The sequence below is a fragment of the Lemur catta genome, chromosome 11 (genome assembly GCF_020740605.2).
Source record: "Lemur catta isolate mLemCat1 chromosome 11, mLemCat1.pri, whole genome shotgun sequence".
Lineage (NCBI taxonomy): Eukaryota > Metazoa > Chordata > Mammalia > Primates > Lemuridae > Lemur > Lemur catta.
This window is the reverse complement of record NC_059138.1, coordinates 34,088,602-34,104,485: the sequence shown is the minus strand read 5'-3', so window position 1 is coordinate 34,104,485 and position 15,884 is coordinate 34,088,602. Positions and strand designations below refer to the sequence as shown.

General features: G+C 34.5%; 1 protein-coding gene across 3 annotated transcripts in view; it reads right to left on the bottom strand.

Moving 5' to 3' along the window:
- IMMP2L (inner mitochondrial membrane peptidase subunit 2) overlaps positions 1-15,884 on the bottom strand; it is a 1,016,843-nt gene that overhangs the window by 330,651 nt on the left and 670,308 nt on the right. Inside the window, exon 5 of one of the 3 annotated variants that reach the window (XM_045565139.1) lies at positions 7,932-7,988. The exons of the other annotated variants lie outside the window; for them this stretch is intronic. Coding sequence (XP_045421095.1) covers positions 7,952-7,988 — 37 coding nt within the window. The 3' untranslated portion in view covers positions 7,932-7,951. Of the gene's footprint in view, positions 1-7,931; positions 7,989-15,884 lie in introns of those variants that run through there. 3 annotated transcript variants of the gene reach the window in all.

Here is a 15,884-nt window from a genome sequence, read left to right as displayed (position 1 = left end):
CAGTATTGTCAAGATGTCAGTTTTTCCCAACTTGACCTACAGATCCAATGCAATCCCAATCAATCATAGCAAGTTATTTTGTGGATATCAACGAACTGATCCTGAAGTTTATATAGAAAGGAAAAAGACCCAGTACAGCTAACGCAGTGTTGAAGGAGAAGAACAAAGTCTGAGGACTGATACTACCTGACTTCAAAACTTACAATAAAGATACAGTAATCAAGATTGTTAATACTAGCAAAAGAACAGAAAAATAGATCAAAAGAACAGAGAGCCCAGGAATGAGCTCTGATCTTTGACAAAGGAGGAAAAGCAATTCAATGGAGAAAAGCAACTCAGTGGTGCTGGAACAACATCCACTTGCAAAAATAGATCTGGACATGGAATTTACATGTTCTACAAAAATTAACTCTAAATGGGTCATAGACTTAAACACAAAACAATACAAGCCAAGAAGATAACATAGGAGAAAAGCTAGATGACCTTGGGTTTGATAATAACTTTTTAGATACAACACCAAAAGTATAATTCATGAAGAAAAAATTGTTAAGGTGGATTTCATTAAAATTAAAAACTTCTTCTCTATGAAAAGCACTGTTAATAAAAGGACAAATCACAGTCTAAGAGGAAATATTTGCAAAACACCTATCTGATAAATGACATATCCAAAATAAGAACATTGCAAAGAACCTTAAAACTCAGCAATAAGAAAACAACCCAATTTAAAAATGGAAAAAAGATCTGAACAGACCTATTATCTAAGAAAATATACAGATGGAAAATAAACATATGAAATGCCCAACATCGTATGTTATGACAGAATTTCAAATTAAGACAATGAGATCTTTACATTACACACTAATAAGAGTGACTAATGTCCAAATTACTGATAACACCAAATGCTGGTGAGGATTTGGATCAGGAGAAACTCTCATTCATGGTGCTGGGAATGAAAAATGGTACAGCCACTTTGGAAGACAGTTTGGCAGTTTTTATAAAACTAAACAGACTCTTATCATACAATCCACCAACTGTGCTCCTTGATATTTAATTCAATGAGTTAAATGTTATATCATTTCAAAAACCTGCACAGGAATATTTATAGTAGCTTTATTCATAATTGCCCAAACTTATAAGCAACCAAGACCCTTCAATAGTAAACAAACTGTGGTATATCCATACAACAGAATAGTATTCGGCAATAAAAAGAAGTGAGCTATAAAGTCACTAAAAAACATGCAGAAACCATTAATGCATGGTGCTAAGTGAAAGAAGGCAATCTGAAGAAGCTACATACTATGTGATTCCAACTATATGACATTTTGATATATACCCATGAGAAATAAAAACATACGTCAATATCATAACTTGTATGTTATATGCATAGCAGTGTTATTTATAATAGCCAGAACTATAAATAACACAAATTCCCATCAACAGATTAATGGACAAAGAAGTTGTGGTATATGTATATGATAGAATATTACTCAGAAATAATATGAAATAAATTACTGACAATCCAAGCAAGACATATGAAATTCAAATGCAATGCTAGAAAAAATGAAACTATAGTGACATGAGCGCATCAGTAGCTGCGAGAAAGGCTAGAGGTGGTGGGAAGAGAGTAACTACAAAGGGGCACAGGGGGGTAGTTTTGGGAGTGAAGGGAATGTGCTTTTTTTTTTTTTTTTTTTTTGATACAGAGTCTTGGCTCAGTTACTGGAGCTAGAGTGAAAAGGCATCATCATAGCCCACTGCAACCTCTAACTCCTGGGCTCAAGCAATCCTCCTGCCTCAGCCTTAAGAGTAGCCAGTACTACAGGCATGAGCCACCACTCACGGCTAATTTTTCTACAGACAGGGTCTCAGGTCTCCCTTTTGCTCAGGCTGGTCCCAAACTCCTGACCACAAGTGATCCTTCCCTGACCTCCTACCCCTTGGCCTCCCAGAGTGCTAGGATTACAGGCGTGAGCCACCATGCCCAGCCAGGAATGCTTTCTATCTTGATTTTGTTACAATTTATTGGACTGTACATTTAAAACTGGTGAATTTTATTGTAGGTAAATTATATTTCAATAAAGATGATTAAAAGTAAAATAGTAATGAAACTGGAGTGATGAATGCTAATTCAGCAATCATGTATTCAGTTCTTGCATAGCACAGGATGGTATACAGGTGGAAGTACAAAGATGTATTAAGACATAATTCTGACTGCAAAGAATTTATATTCCAGTAGAGAAGACAGACATGTACACAACTAAGTATAACAAAACTATGGTACATATAGTAATGACAGTATAAACAGAATTTTCTAGGCATAAGGGAAAGGAATTCTACAATAATCATAAAAATCTTGTCCCCCAAATGACAAATGAGTTGGGCTTAAGAAATGATGAGGATTTCAGCAGGTGATGTTTGCTAACCAATCATAAGGTATACTGCACATTTTCCTATATGTTTATCTATTCACCCATCCATCCACACACCCATCTGTGCCTCATCCATCTTAAATTATCTATCACCATATTTAGATAAACAAAAGAGCTAAATAGGTTTGTGTGCAAGATTTGCTCATTAATTACTTCCTCCATGGAATTGAGAACATTAAATCTTTAGATTTACATATAATCTGGATGACCAGCCATTCTACGTGCCTAAGACTGGGGAGTTTCCTGAGATATAAGACATTTAGGGCTAAAAATGGGAATGTTCCAGGCAAATGGGAACAAGTTGGTTATCCTCTAAAGAACACATCAAGAAAGTAGTTATGATAGATACAAACTTTGTGAGTACCATCAACCTCTATATATTAGTAATTCGTTATTTAACTCTTACTTTTGATATTATCAGATACATACTTTGTAGATTTTTATAATTTACTCAGTATGTTCTCTAGATGATAAGTCAGTTTTTTACTAGTTAGAACAGAAATTTGTTTAATTCATAGACCTAATTTTAAATTTTTTTCTAATGATTCTACAACAAAGTATGAAGGAAGGACAGAGAGAAGGAGAGAGAAAGGGAGGAAGGGGATGGAGAAAGGGAAAGGAAAAGAGGAAGGGAAAGGAAAGAGCTGTAGACAAAATTCTCTATTGTTCAAAGACAGTACTCAGCACTTAGCTTGCATCATAATAATTTACATGTCTAATAATTTTATGTCTAACAATATCTGGATAGCAGTTAGAATAAATTTAGGCTGTATAGCACTAAATATTTCTCATAACTTAGCTGAAAAAAATCTGATCCTCTGGGAAACTTTATTTCAACAGGTAACCTAGAGTAATAACAGGCCAATGACTACAATGGCACCAGACACACATTCCCACACCCACAACAGTATCTAACACTTATGAGCAGAGGAGTAAATATTGTTGAATAAAAACAAAAGAGACAGACATTAAAGTGTATCAAACTTCACATAACTACACATGTAACTAAACTGTACTTCCAATATAGACCCTATAAAGTTTCAATATATATATATATTTTTTTTTTTACCATTTTATTAGTCAATAATAGGATGTTAAAAGAAACCAGAGAACATTAAGGAATCCAACACTCCTTTGAGACAGGATAAAATACAGCTCTACTTTGAAATGCCATCAGCTTCTCCAAGCCTACAAAAATCAGCAGTTTTCTTTAGAACTACTATTACTACCCTCATTCCGTGTCTTCGGCACCACATTGACCAGTAACACTGGGAGATGCCTGAAGTGTAAGGACAAGAACACGAATAAAAAGACAGCATCAGTTAACGCCATTCACACCTTCCTGTATAAACTGGCATTTAGTAAACTGAAGTAAAAAAAGCTAAATAAAACTTTCTAAAGCAAGAAATAAAAGACAACACACAACTCTAAACAAAAATATGGGCAATATTAGTTAGTAGTTAACTATAGATGCTTTCAGAGACAAGGTTATTTGATCAGAATGAGACCTTAAACCAAAGAGTACAGTAATAAATAGTAACTGCTTCTACATGCATGACTGACCAAAAGTGAAGAGAGTCTTGCCTCACCGTATACATCCTAACATATACCAATCCTAGCAATAATACCTTTGAGAACTACGCACACAAGCCATGGTTAGACACTTTCAAATTATTATTTTCTCCCATCAATTAGGGGAAGATTACAGAAATGTTGCACATCATAATGTCAGACAATAAAGAATTACTATATTATTTTATTTTTTTAAATTCTCTTTGGAGAAACCCTTTTTAACTATCTCTATTCCTTAACATAGTAACCCCTTTCCTAAATGGAGTCACCTAACATGGATTGGGCTGGTCATTCCATGTACACATTCTCGTAACATTTCACATTTGACCTTGGGCAAGTTACTTCTCTGTGCTTCAGCTTCCTTATCTGTAAAATGGGAATGATAACAGCACTTACCTCAAATGGTTATTGTGACGATTAAGTGAGTGAATGAATATAAATTGTTTAAAACTGAGCCCAGCACATAGGAAATTCTGTAATTTTTAGTCATTATTACTATTTTTAATTATTATTGCTCATATTATTACCTGTATGCTACCAAGCAAAATCAAGAAATATGGAATTTTACAACTAAAAAAAACTTAGAAATGACACAAGAAACACAAATCTCTAGATCTAGTTTACTACTATTTATAATGTTATTTCCTTTAAGCTCAAGATTTATCTTTTCCCAGAATCCTTTCTCTGAATAAACATGGCCCCTTCGTGACACTGTACAGCACTGTGAATGAAATCCTGGTCCCAACTCTACCTGGGCCAGCTGGTGAACCCCAGGTAAGTCACCTTCTCTTTGGGCCCTCAGCTTACTCATTCGTAAAACAAAGTGTTGGCACTTAAAAATTGTTAAGGTCCCTTTTAGTTCTAATATTCTGAGTCAATAAATTCTTTAGTGTTCTTTAATGTATTTATATGACATTATAAATTTGGCTTTTTGACACTTTAGAATTTATCTCTACACACTTAAGTGGATTATAACCATCAGGATCCTCTAGGGCAGGATCTTTAGTCTCCTTTTCTTTTCTCTTCTCTTCATAGCACCTTCCTCTTTCAGAAATTTAGATTATTAGCCAAAAAAAAATGCCCAGCAAGTGAAAAATAAAGGATGAATAAAACCATCAGTGCTTCCAAGGATCTGGAATTTTATTGATGTTACACATCTCTTTTTTTAATACTACTACTTGATCTAAAAGCTGTTCAATTCTATCACACTTTTGTAAAAGGGTATTTTTACAAACTAGATAACCTTACAATTTCTGTAGTTTTGGACAGTTGAATAAGGGGCTTGACATGTTCAAAATGGTGTCACTTATTTTTCTAACGAATCTATTAAGATTATAAATTTCTGCATACGGAATCACCCAGGGGAGTTTTACAATTAAAAGAAAACATTTTGTTTATTAATGTCTTTAAGTGACAATGTTTTGCAATAGAATAAATATGCTTATGAATGAAATGTCAAGGACCAATAATGAGCAGTCACAACTAGTAAGCAGATTCCTCACTCTTAGCTAATAACACTGCTGTTTAGCATCATTCAGACTAAAAATGAAATTTTTTACGAGGAAAAATTTAATTAACATTTTCTCATCATTACGCTGGTCTGCTGTAAGCTGATTTTCTTCATCAAGCTGTTAGATGCTTCAATACCTAGAAGGCTAAGATGTCCTTAAAGCACTATGCATAGTATGGAACATTAATCTTAAGATTTATGTTTTCAAATTTGTAGAGGTCTAAAGGTTTTCAAAGCAGCTGTAAAAACATACTATTTTTGAAGTGGAAGGTTCCAAGGATCTGGAATGTAACCAATAAGATATGAAGTCAGAGGAAACACAGGAAAAGTAAGCATAGTACAAGAGAAACGTAAGATGTAATGGAGGCCAAAAGCAGAAGTCATTAATTTCACAAGAGTGCCTTGGATGGTTTTAAAGCTCACTTCAGATGCATTAGCGGGATATCATTTTCTATTTCAGGAGGAGTGATATCCAACCAAGGCAGCTTTGTAGCAAATGAATCCTACAGCCGTATTTTGTGAAAAGGGGTCATTTTAATTTCAGGGTCTTTTATTGCCCAGCAAGGTAACTGAATGAACTGTGAAATAACATTTATAATATAAATAAACTCAGTTATCTTCTCTTCAAGGCAGGTAGTTATTATTCACATATTTACTTTCTGGGTTCTCTCATATATTGAGATTTACATAATAGAATACTGGCCTTGTTAATATCACACACACAGCAAACTTTACTAAAAAGATTTAAGATAATTAATTATATACAATTTTAAATTATCTGATAAAGGACATAATGAAAAGGGAGAAACGTGCAGAAAAACTAAAAAATGAGACAAAGAGATGGTCAAGTTTACATATCTGTTTCCAGATGACAATTTAAAATGCACTGCATTTTATTAAGGAACAAAAATACTGTGGTGATATCTTAATGTGCTCACCCTACTTGTGCCTAAATAATCTATCCATCACGGGAAACTCTCTCCCATAGGCCAGTATGAGACGGTTAACATACCAGTAAAACATTCACCACACCAGAACTGCCAAATATTGCAATGAAGAACCCTAATTTGAGGTTAAAATATTTTCACATAATCACTGGTAGGTATGGCAGCATTTCCTAACTTAAGGGAAAAGCCCATGTCCATTTAAAAGTACTTACAGAATTTAAAAGGCAAAGAAAAGAGGGTGAGAATCTAGTGATTCTTGTATTTATAAAATCTAAATGTAATTATTCACAATTTCTTCGTGGCAAAAGTGAAATGATAAGTGACAGATTGGTGAAGAGCAAACTGGAAGGGCAATGGGAATGGAGTTAACACACAGCACTGCCTGTTGAGGATCCTGTCCTCGTCGATGACTAGCAATTAAAGGGGGGCAGGGGAGGGCAGGGAAAGAAAGTTGTCCTCTTTTCCAACCTGTTAAAGCCAGCCAGTTTCAAAGACCCTAACCTGGGTTAGCAAGCTAACCAAAATCAACCATGATTCCGAACGGCGTGCAATGAGTGGTCACAATGACCTAGGCACCAGCATCTAACTAAACCTACAGAGGTGAAGAGGAGTTCTGATCTGGTCAGTGAAATGAACCCTTGGGCATAAAACTATGCCATTTGTAGCACTCAATGCAAATATAATAAATAGTAAAAGGATATATTGAATATTATTGAGTATTTTGTGGAGGGAAGGTACCATTTTCAATACTTCTTTGAAACCATTTTATCTGACATAAGTTGAAATGAAGCACAGTTAAAAATCAAAAAGGATCATCTTTATAGATCATAACTATTACTAGAGAATAGATTAAGAAATCTGGGAAATAAAATCTTGGGAATCTTCTCAAAGCATAAATAATACTTAAGATCAAACTTAAGGATGATAACTCATTAATGAAAATTAAGGTTTCTACTTGTGACTTAAATATAAATAAGAAGATAATAGAAATAAATTTCTAAGTCTTGAAATTCAGGGATTTTTTTCTTTTCTTTTAACGCTCAGACTTATAATATTTGGGGAAGAGGTGTCATTTCCTTTTGCATGTAATTTCTATTCCAAACTCTGATAACCACAATGCACAAAATAGGATGTTTGGCACTAGTAGTATGATGATAACCTCAATCTCATATTTTCCATCATTTTTTAATATATTAGTCACTGCATCTATCCAAACACCAATTCAAAACATGTATTTCATTTTAATTTTAGAAAACAAAATTTCAAATTTGAAAACTTAAGTTTCAAAATTTATGTACTACAACTCAGTTATTCAAATGACTACTGGGATAAAAAGTATGGTTAAGTGTTCTATTTAGGGAGCTATGAAAGTTTTTGAAACACCTAGTTTATTTTTAATGAAAACAGAATGCATTTTCTAAGCAAATTTATTAACCCTTATGATTAACATAAATGTTACACCTGTGGCACGTTAAGGAAGATATGTTCAGATGCTACCCATGGTAATGCTTGTAAGTAGGTAGGTGTCCCCTGGAAAATAAAACATTAAATTTAGCATTAAGTATAGATAACCCAATTTAAAGAAATTCACATTAATTCATGTCAGTGAACTCTCCCTTCTGTATTCCCTGTTTATTTATTAGCCCATATAATAAAATATTAACATGGTAATATTTTTTAATGGCAAAAAAAATCTATCAATTTTTACTGTATTAATCAAAAGTTCACAAAAATAAGAAACTGAAGTCATTCCAGCATCTCCGTTCCTTCCTTAATCATGTGCAAATTTTACCTATGGAATATTTTCCCATCTTTCTATATATTGATATATTATTGGCTATCATTGCACTTCAGCAGCACATTTGCCCAACTACATATGTGCAGAACCATCTATAAAAGGGAGAAAAATTAAACATTTTCCAAAAATGATTTATCTGAAAAGATTTTTATATTCCTATTAAATAACTAAATTCCTTAAGGAACTTTGTAGTTACCAAAATGACCAAAAGCAGTTTAGAGGCTGGGAAAACTTAGGATACACAGAGTAACAACAATAGTGACACTGAAAACTTAATTAAAACAACTTGCATTTTTATTCTTACTGAAGCAAATAACCAGTTAAGGAGATTTTCTCCCCTGAGTTTAATGAAATGTATTATTCTAAACAATTATAACAAAGACAGAATTTAACCAAATTTATCTAACATTTGATTATATGTTCTGAAATACCTTTTAATTTAAAACTCTCCTGTATTTAAAGAATCTATAGCTGTTTTCACTTTTAAAGGCATACTCTTCAAGACTGATGTACAACAAAGATGGATAAGACTTTAACTCTGTCAATGGAACACTATGATAAATCAAGTTTTAGTTACATCAAAAAATATCATAAATTAATATTGATGCTATAACTTTGCTCAAATATTGCACTGAGGGAAAATGCTCAAATCACTCACGTTAGCATGCATTCAGTTACAAATGTACAATGTCATCATATAATTCTAGCAGCTCTGAATTATGATTCACAGCTAGTATTTTGGTATAATAAATCTTCCAGAAGATAATCCTGCTTAGGGATTAGTGGCTAATTCTTACGGCCATGTACCACCTACGGAAATTTAAATTATTGTTTTCCTGGGGCTCATAAATTTTTGATATTCCTTTATTGAAAAAAAAATATGTACACGTCTACAAGGTAAAAAGCTAAACTAAACCTAGCTGAGTTGTGATCAAAATATTAAGCTTATAGGAAAAAAAAAGCCATGAAATTCACTGAATTTGTTTCACAAAAGGAGTAATAAATATGTGTAAATAAAAAGTCTAAGCATGTACTTATGTTTCCTTACAATGTGTCTTTGTGGCAGCAGCTCATTCTCTCTTCTTTACTATAAATATCCAATTCTAGAAAAAGGCAGCAATGATCTCTTAACTGCCAGATACAGTGGCTTTTTGTACCCTCATTCTGTTAACCTCTCAGGGGCACATGTGAAGTTAAACTCTTGTTGAAACTCTATCTTTCCTTGGTTTCCAAGATAGCATTTTCCTGAACCTCTTTACCCTCAGTCTACAATTCTGATCGTGCTTTTGTCACCAGTCATTTAAGTGTCACTAGATCTTAGGACCCTTGAGAATCTCCCTGACTCTTTTGGCTTAAAACTACCATCTAGGTGAATGAATTCTGTTCTGTTTTCAGCCCAGGACTTTCCTTTGAATTTCTGACTCATACAATCCATGAGGGCACAGACATTGGTGCCCCCCATATGATTATATAGAGACATGAGGAAATCTAGAACAGTTAGCGTTTTAAGTACATAGACTCTGGAGCCAGAACGCCTGAATTTTAATGCCAAGTCCACTAGATGTGTGAACTTGAGTCACTTAACCTCTCAGTGCCTCAGTTTCCTTATCTATAAAATGAAAGTAAAAAAAAATAATCTACCTTACAGGGCCGCTATAAGGGTGAAATGAGCTTAGAATGGAGCCTGTCATATAATAAGTGCTAAATAAAGTATTTGTTAAATGAAATAAGTAACTATAATTTAAGATTCTTAAAATATTCCTTATAGTCTCCTCGTGTAGACTCACTCGTAAAGCCACATGTCCTGATTTTTAATATGGCCATCATACATACCATTTAAAGATTTTATCTCCTGTAAGGGTTAACCTACTGTTAATATCCAAGGCACCTGGGGAAAGAATAAGCTCAAGCACGAAGCTGGATGCTGGCAGGGGTCACAGGGTCCCTGGTCAGGCAGGGAGAAAGCAAGGAAGTAGGGCAAGCCAGGTAAGAGCTTGATCTATTTAATACCCCGCTTAAGATCTGAGCTCTGCCTAAGAGCTTAGTGAATAGCAGGTCTGCCCTGCCACATAGATGACTAACATCTAAATTGGGATTTCAGGATTTTAAAGACACTTATTAAATGTCAACCTTTCCCTATTCTCTCTAATCTATGATAATACTGTCTTGGCCCACCCTTTGGTATTCTGAGGCTAGGAAATATAATATAGAAAAATGAAACATGGCTATATGTTTTGAAAGGGCAGAGATCATGTCTTGCTCACTGTAACTCAGTACCTAGTGGAGTGTCTGGCTTATACCTGCAGTTCAATAAATATCTCTTGAATAAAAAAATAAATGTCAAAAGTCAATGGGGATTCAGGCACTGCGGCTCACACCTGTAATCCCCACACTTTGGGAGGCTGAGGCTGGAGGATCACTTGGGCCCCAATGTGCAAAACCACCCTGGGGAACAGAGCAAGACTCCATCTCCACAAAAAAATTTTAAAAATTAGCCAGGCCTGGTGGCTTATGGCTATAGTCTTAGCTCTCCAGGAGGCTTAGGGAGGATAATCACTTGAGCTCAGGAATTTGAGGTTACAGTGAGCTATGATGGCAGCACTATACTCCAGCCTGGGTGACAGAGCAAGAGCCTGTTTGCTAAAAGAAAAAAAAGTGAATAGGGCAAAAGAAGTCAAACTCCTATTTCTATTGATTCTGTTGACTGTACTTGTCTCAGAAACAACAACATCCTATACCTCCACTGTGCCTCACCCAATCCACACACATTCCTGTAATCTCTATCAGTAGCTGATTTCCCAGCCTGTAGTAACTGCCAAGGGCAATCTATTATACCCTCTTTTAATTTCCAAAATATGAAAAGAAAAACAAATACTTACATAAGATCCTTTCTTAAAGGCTTCCCTTGAATTAAAAACATCTATAATTTAATTTTAAACAATGGCATTTAAAAAAAGTATTAATATGGTACACTGATGAGGTATTACAATTTACTCAACCAGGAAGCCTTTAATTTTATGGTTACTTAAGGTCCCACCTTCTTGCCCCTCCTCCTCCCAACATTAACATCTTAACAGTTTATTTATACAGCACCCAAAAATGCCAGTAGGAAAATACATAAACATTAAATGAGATGCAAATTTGACATCTGCCAGTTCAGTCTTGCAGTTTTATTTTCTCCATGTTAGCTGAATTTGAAAATTTTCTTTAGGTACAAATTCATTCCCTTTTAAATACTATGGGTTAAAAATTAAACATAAAAAAAGAACAAACAGAACAGTAAAAATCTGTGCTTCAGTACTGGAAAAGGCTAGTATTATTGTATGACCCTTGATATAATAGTTTTTTTAGTCTAACACCAGAAATAATTACATCAGTAGCATTCTTCCAGCCATCTCTACAGAGGTGTAGTAAAGAAATCTTAGTTAATATGTATCAAATAAGAAGTAGCATAGAAGAAAATGTTTTTAACTGCTAAATATGAGACCAAAAACAGTTGTGGGCAGGAATATTAGAGACCATCAGTCGACCTTCAAATACAAGAGAATGACTAATCATTCTGTCAGTACTTTTGTCAGTAAAGGGATTTGATAGAGATGTATAATAAAGTTTTTAATCCAAGAGGTACTGATCCTTTAACAAAAATAATGAAACATTAAGTAATTCACTAAGTTAATTCTTGTCATTTCAGTATAAAACAAAAGACATGTCAAGCAACTATATTCTCTGAAGCCTTTTCAATAGAGTGAACTTGTTGTTTGCCAGATGCTTTATGATCTATTTACAAGTTTCCTCACCATCACCATTAAAAACAGTACATACAGTCTCATCTTCACACAGTATGAAACAGGATGAAATGCCAAATGCAGAGAATGAAACCAACCTTGCCTTGACCTCTAGGGACTTAGAATCTAAAAATGTACAAACTGTGTAATTTTGGATATCTTTATGAACAAATCAGATCTACCATTTATCAACCTATTAATGTCCTACTTCTTAACTATTCAAAATTGGTTGATGAATGACAGAACAACAACAACACACTTAAGTAGACAACGCTAATGCAAAAAAGGCATGACTGACAGACAAAAACAAATCAACAAATTTGCTGCTTTTTTATCCCATCAAGTTAAGGTATCTGTATGTGTGTCTGTGTTTTAAATGAAATAATGAATGACAATCTTTCTAAAGTTTACATATATACGTAGTGGGTAATTAACAACTCAGGATGCTGTCTGAATATAATTTATTTATGTTTATTTATAATTTATTTATATAGTGCCTTGATTTAAGGCAGCTTACAGAGTGTGAAAAATGTCATCAAAAGTTTTTTAAATAAGGAAGATAAAGTAGAGAGACTATAAAGATAGGAAAGTAACAAAGAGATAATAGCGAGATTAATATATAAATTGCAGTCCATGAAACCCTGCAAGTAGAAACTGCTAAAAACAGTTCACAGATTTCATTCTTAGCTTTCAGATATAAGGGTCACAATAGCTACAAGGTAAAATAAAATCTGCTTCTCTGCAGAAGAGCAACTATTTGGCTTCCTAGCTAGCCTACTCACCAAAACAACAGGAGACATCCTTGACTTTTCCTTTTCCCACATTTCCCAGACTCAGGCCATTAATAAATCCTCTAGGCTTTATCTCCAAAATATATCTTCAAAATGTACCCCCTCTTCATTTCCAAAGCTGCTACCCTAGTAAAATATATATGCTCTCTCATCTGGATTATTCAAAGGAGGTCTCCCTACATTATTCCCCACATAGTAACTAGTAGGATCATTTATTTAGAAACACAAACTGAATCTTGTAACTTCTTTGTATACAACTATTTATGGCTTCCTATTGTGCTTTCATTGAAATCCAAGCCCTTTCCCATGACCTCTGTGATCTGGACCTTGGCTACCTCTCTGAACCTTTCTCCTAGTGTCCTTAAAAGTGAAAGCAGGGGGCAGAGTGTCAGTGTCAGACTGATGCACTCACGCAATCTAAGACAGACTGTGTGGGCCACCGCTGGCTTTGAAGGTAGAGGGGGCCATAAGCCAAGGATGTGGGCAGCCTCTAGAGACTGGAAAAGGCAAGGAAACTAATGTTCCCTGAGAACCTCCAGAAGAATGCAGACTTGCTAACACCTTGATTTTAGCCCAGTGAGAAATGTCATACTTCTGATCTACAGAATTATAAGGTAATAAATTTTGTTGTTTTAAACCACTAAGTTTGTGGAATTTCTTACAACAGCAATGGGAAACTAATACAGATTGGAATAAGAACCTCCCACACAAGGTAAGAATACAGAACAAAACTACACAACAGATTTTAAAAGAGAAATAATAAGACGGAAGAACAATAAAATAAAATTTGGAGAAGTATTCATTAGAGAAAAACTGAAAACCTTAATAAAATCTAAAATAATTTGAAAATAAGGATATTTTAAAAACTCAAAAAAAAAAGAAGTAAGTTAGTTCATAAAATAAAGCATAAGAAATTTAAGACAGAAATAAAACAATACCAAGTACAGATAAAAAAGAAGCAATCAGAAATATGGGAATAAGGGAATATGGGAAATACAGTAAAGGAGGGAATTAGTAAATTTTAAATAGCATTTAGCAGATACCCAGAATGCATCCAGAAAGATGATGTAATAAAAAAGATGAAGGAACAATTGAAGGACATGAAGGAGAGATTGAGAAGCTCAAACATACATCCAGTAAGAGTCACACAGTAAAACAAAGAGGAAAAGAAAAAGAAAAAAAAATAGGATAAACAATGTATAAGAAATTTCCAGAACTGAAGATATTTATATGGAAAAGGATACACTGAGGACCAAACAGGAAAACAAAAAATAAATCCATCTGTAGAACCATGATAGGGAAATTGTAATATATCAAGATAAAGAGAAAAGCTTAATTGCTATCTGAAAGACAAAAATCTTCTACTGAGAAGGAAATTAGATTGGCAATGGATTTCTCATTAGCAACAGATTGCAGAAGACTATTAAATATTATCTTCTAAATGTGAAGGAACTGGAACTCTATATCAGCTAAACTATCCATCAAGAATGAGCCAAATAAAAGATGTACATCATTCAAAGGTAGATTTACTATAAGCTACTGCAACTTGATCTTCAGGGACCTTCATTTGCATAGGCCCCTAAAATGCTGGGTATTGTTGAAGGTTACAGAGTATTCCAGAGAGGGAAAGCACATCTATGGGACATTTCTGGTAAACTGCCTGAAGAGATCTCAAAATGAAAGGACCCACATCTCCAAAGCTCCAATAATTATTGAGTATTTTTCTCCTGTTCCAAAAAAATACACAATTCCATTTGTAATTCTGTGTTTCTTTAAAGGTGTTCTCAAAATTGTATAAGCTGCAGGCCCTATAACCTGGATCTGTCCTTCACTTCAGCAAAAAGGTCAGTGAACCCAGAGAAAGGAGTGGGATAGAAGTAATATTAAAATTAAACATAGCAATTGGCAAAATGTTTTGAGAAGCTTACTTGATAATAGGGCATAAAAATAACTAAAATTTGTATGAAAAATATGTCTTAAAAATTATAATTAATACTAACACAGGTAGTTTAGATATACTAATGCCTTTGTCAGGAAGATGATAGCATAAATGTGGAAAATCACTGGCCTGAAAAGCCTAGGTTAACAGTTTATATAGCAAAAAATATGAAACATATTTTGATGGAGCAGCTATTAATTTTTTTTTATAATCTGGGGGTGATGAAGAATTGTTGCCTTTGCAAATGATATTCTTGGCTCTGCATCCAATCATGCTCACTCACTTAGGGTTGGCAGCAGAGAGCTTGTTAGCAAGGCTCAGCATCCACTGTTAGGAGTGGTTCTTAAACCCTTCACAGGGCAACACGTCTTCCCTCCATGCCGATTCTGCCTAAAATGGTAACAGCTGTACGGTATGAGAGTGCATTACCAGGACTCACTCAGAGAATGGCCTAGAAGCCCTTCATCTCTTATATAAAGGAAGCTCTTCATAGAACAAAGTCATACGTTAGCAACTTTTCAAAGTCTATGTCATTTAGCAGAAAAGACAGTGGACTGTAAATAAAGAAACTTTGTGTTTCACCACATTTCTTTCACATGTGCTACAATCATTTTATGTCCCACTATTCTTATCTAGACAATAAAGTGAAGATACCTACCTCAGAGGAGTGATTGTAAAGTAAATTAAATGAGAATCATAAACTAACGTGAGCCTAGCTCTTCAGAGAATTTACTTCGTTTGCCATTTAAGAGGTATCCAGAAAATGCGTGTGAACCAACATATTAATGGGCAGCAATACATTACCAGTGTTGAGATTCTATTTAGGTCTCTCTCCTCAGCAGACTGCTGATCAGTTTAAGGAGGCAAAGGGATACAGGAGGATTATGTATAGCTCTGTCTGAGGACCATAAAGAAACCCACTGAATCCAGTTTTCAAAAAGGAGGAGCAAGAGAGCCAGTATTCACTGCTGGGTGAGCCGTAACAAAAAATAGATATCATCTGGCACCCTGAACTTACCACTATCTTAGCATTCATCATAGCAAATTGGAACAGACAGAGAGTTCCTGTAGGCCAGGGACTATGTTTTATTCATAAATTGTATTCCCCAACCT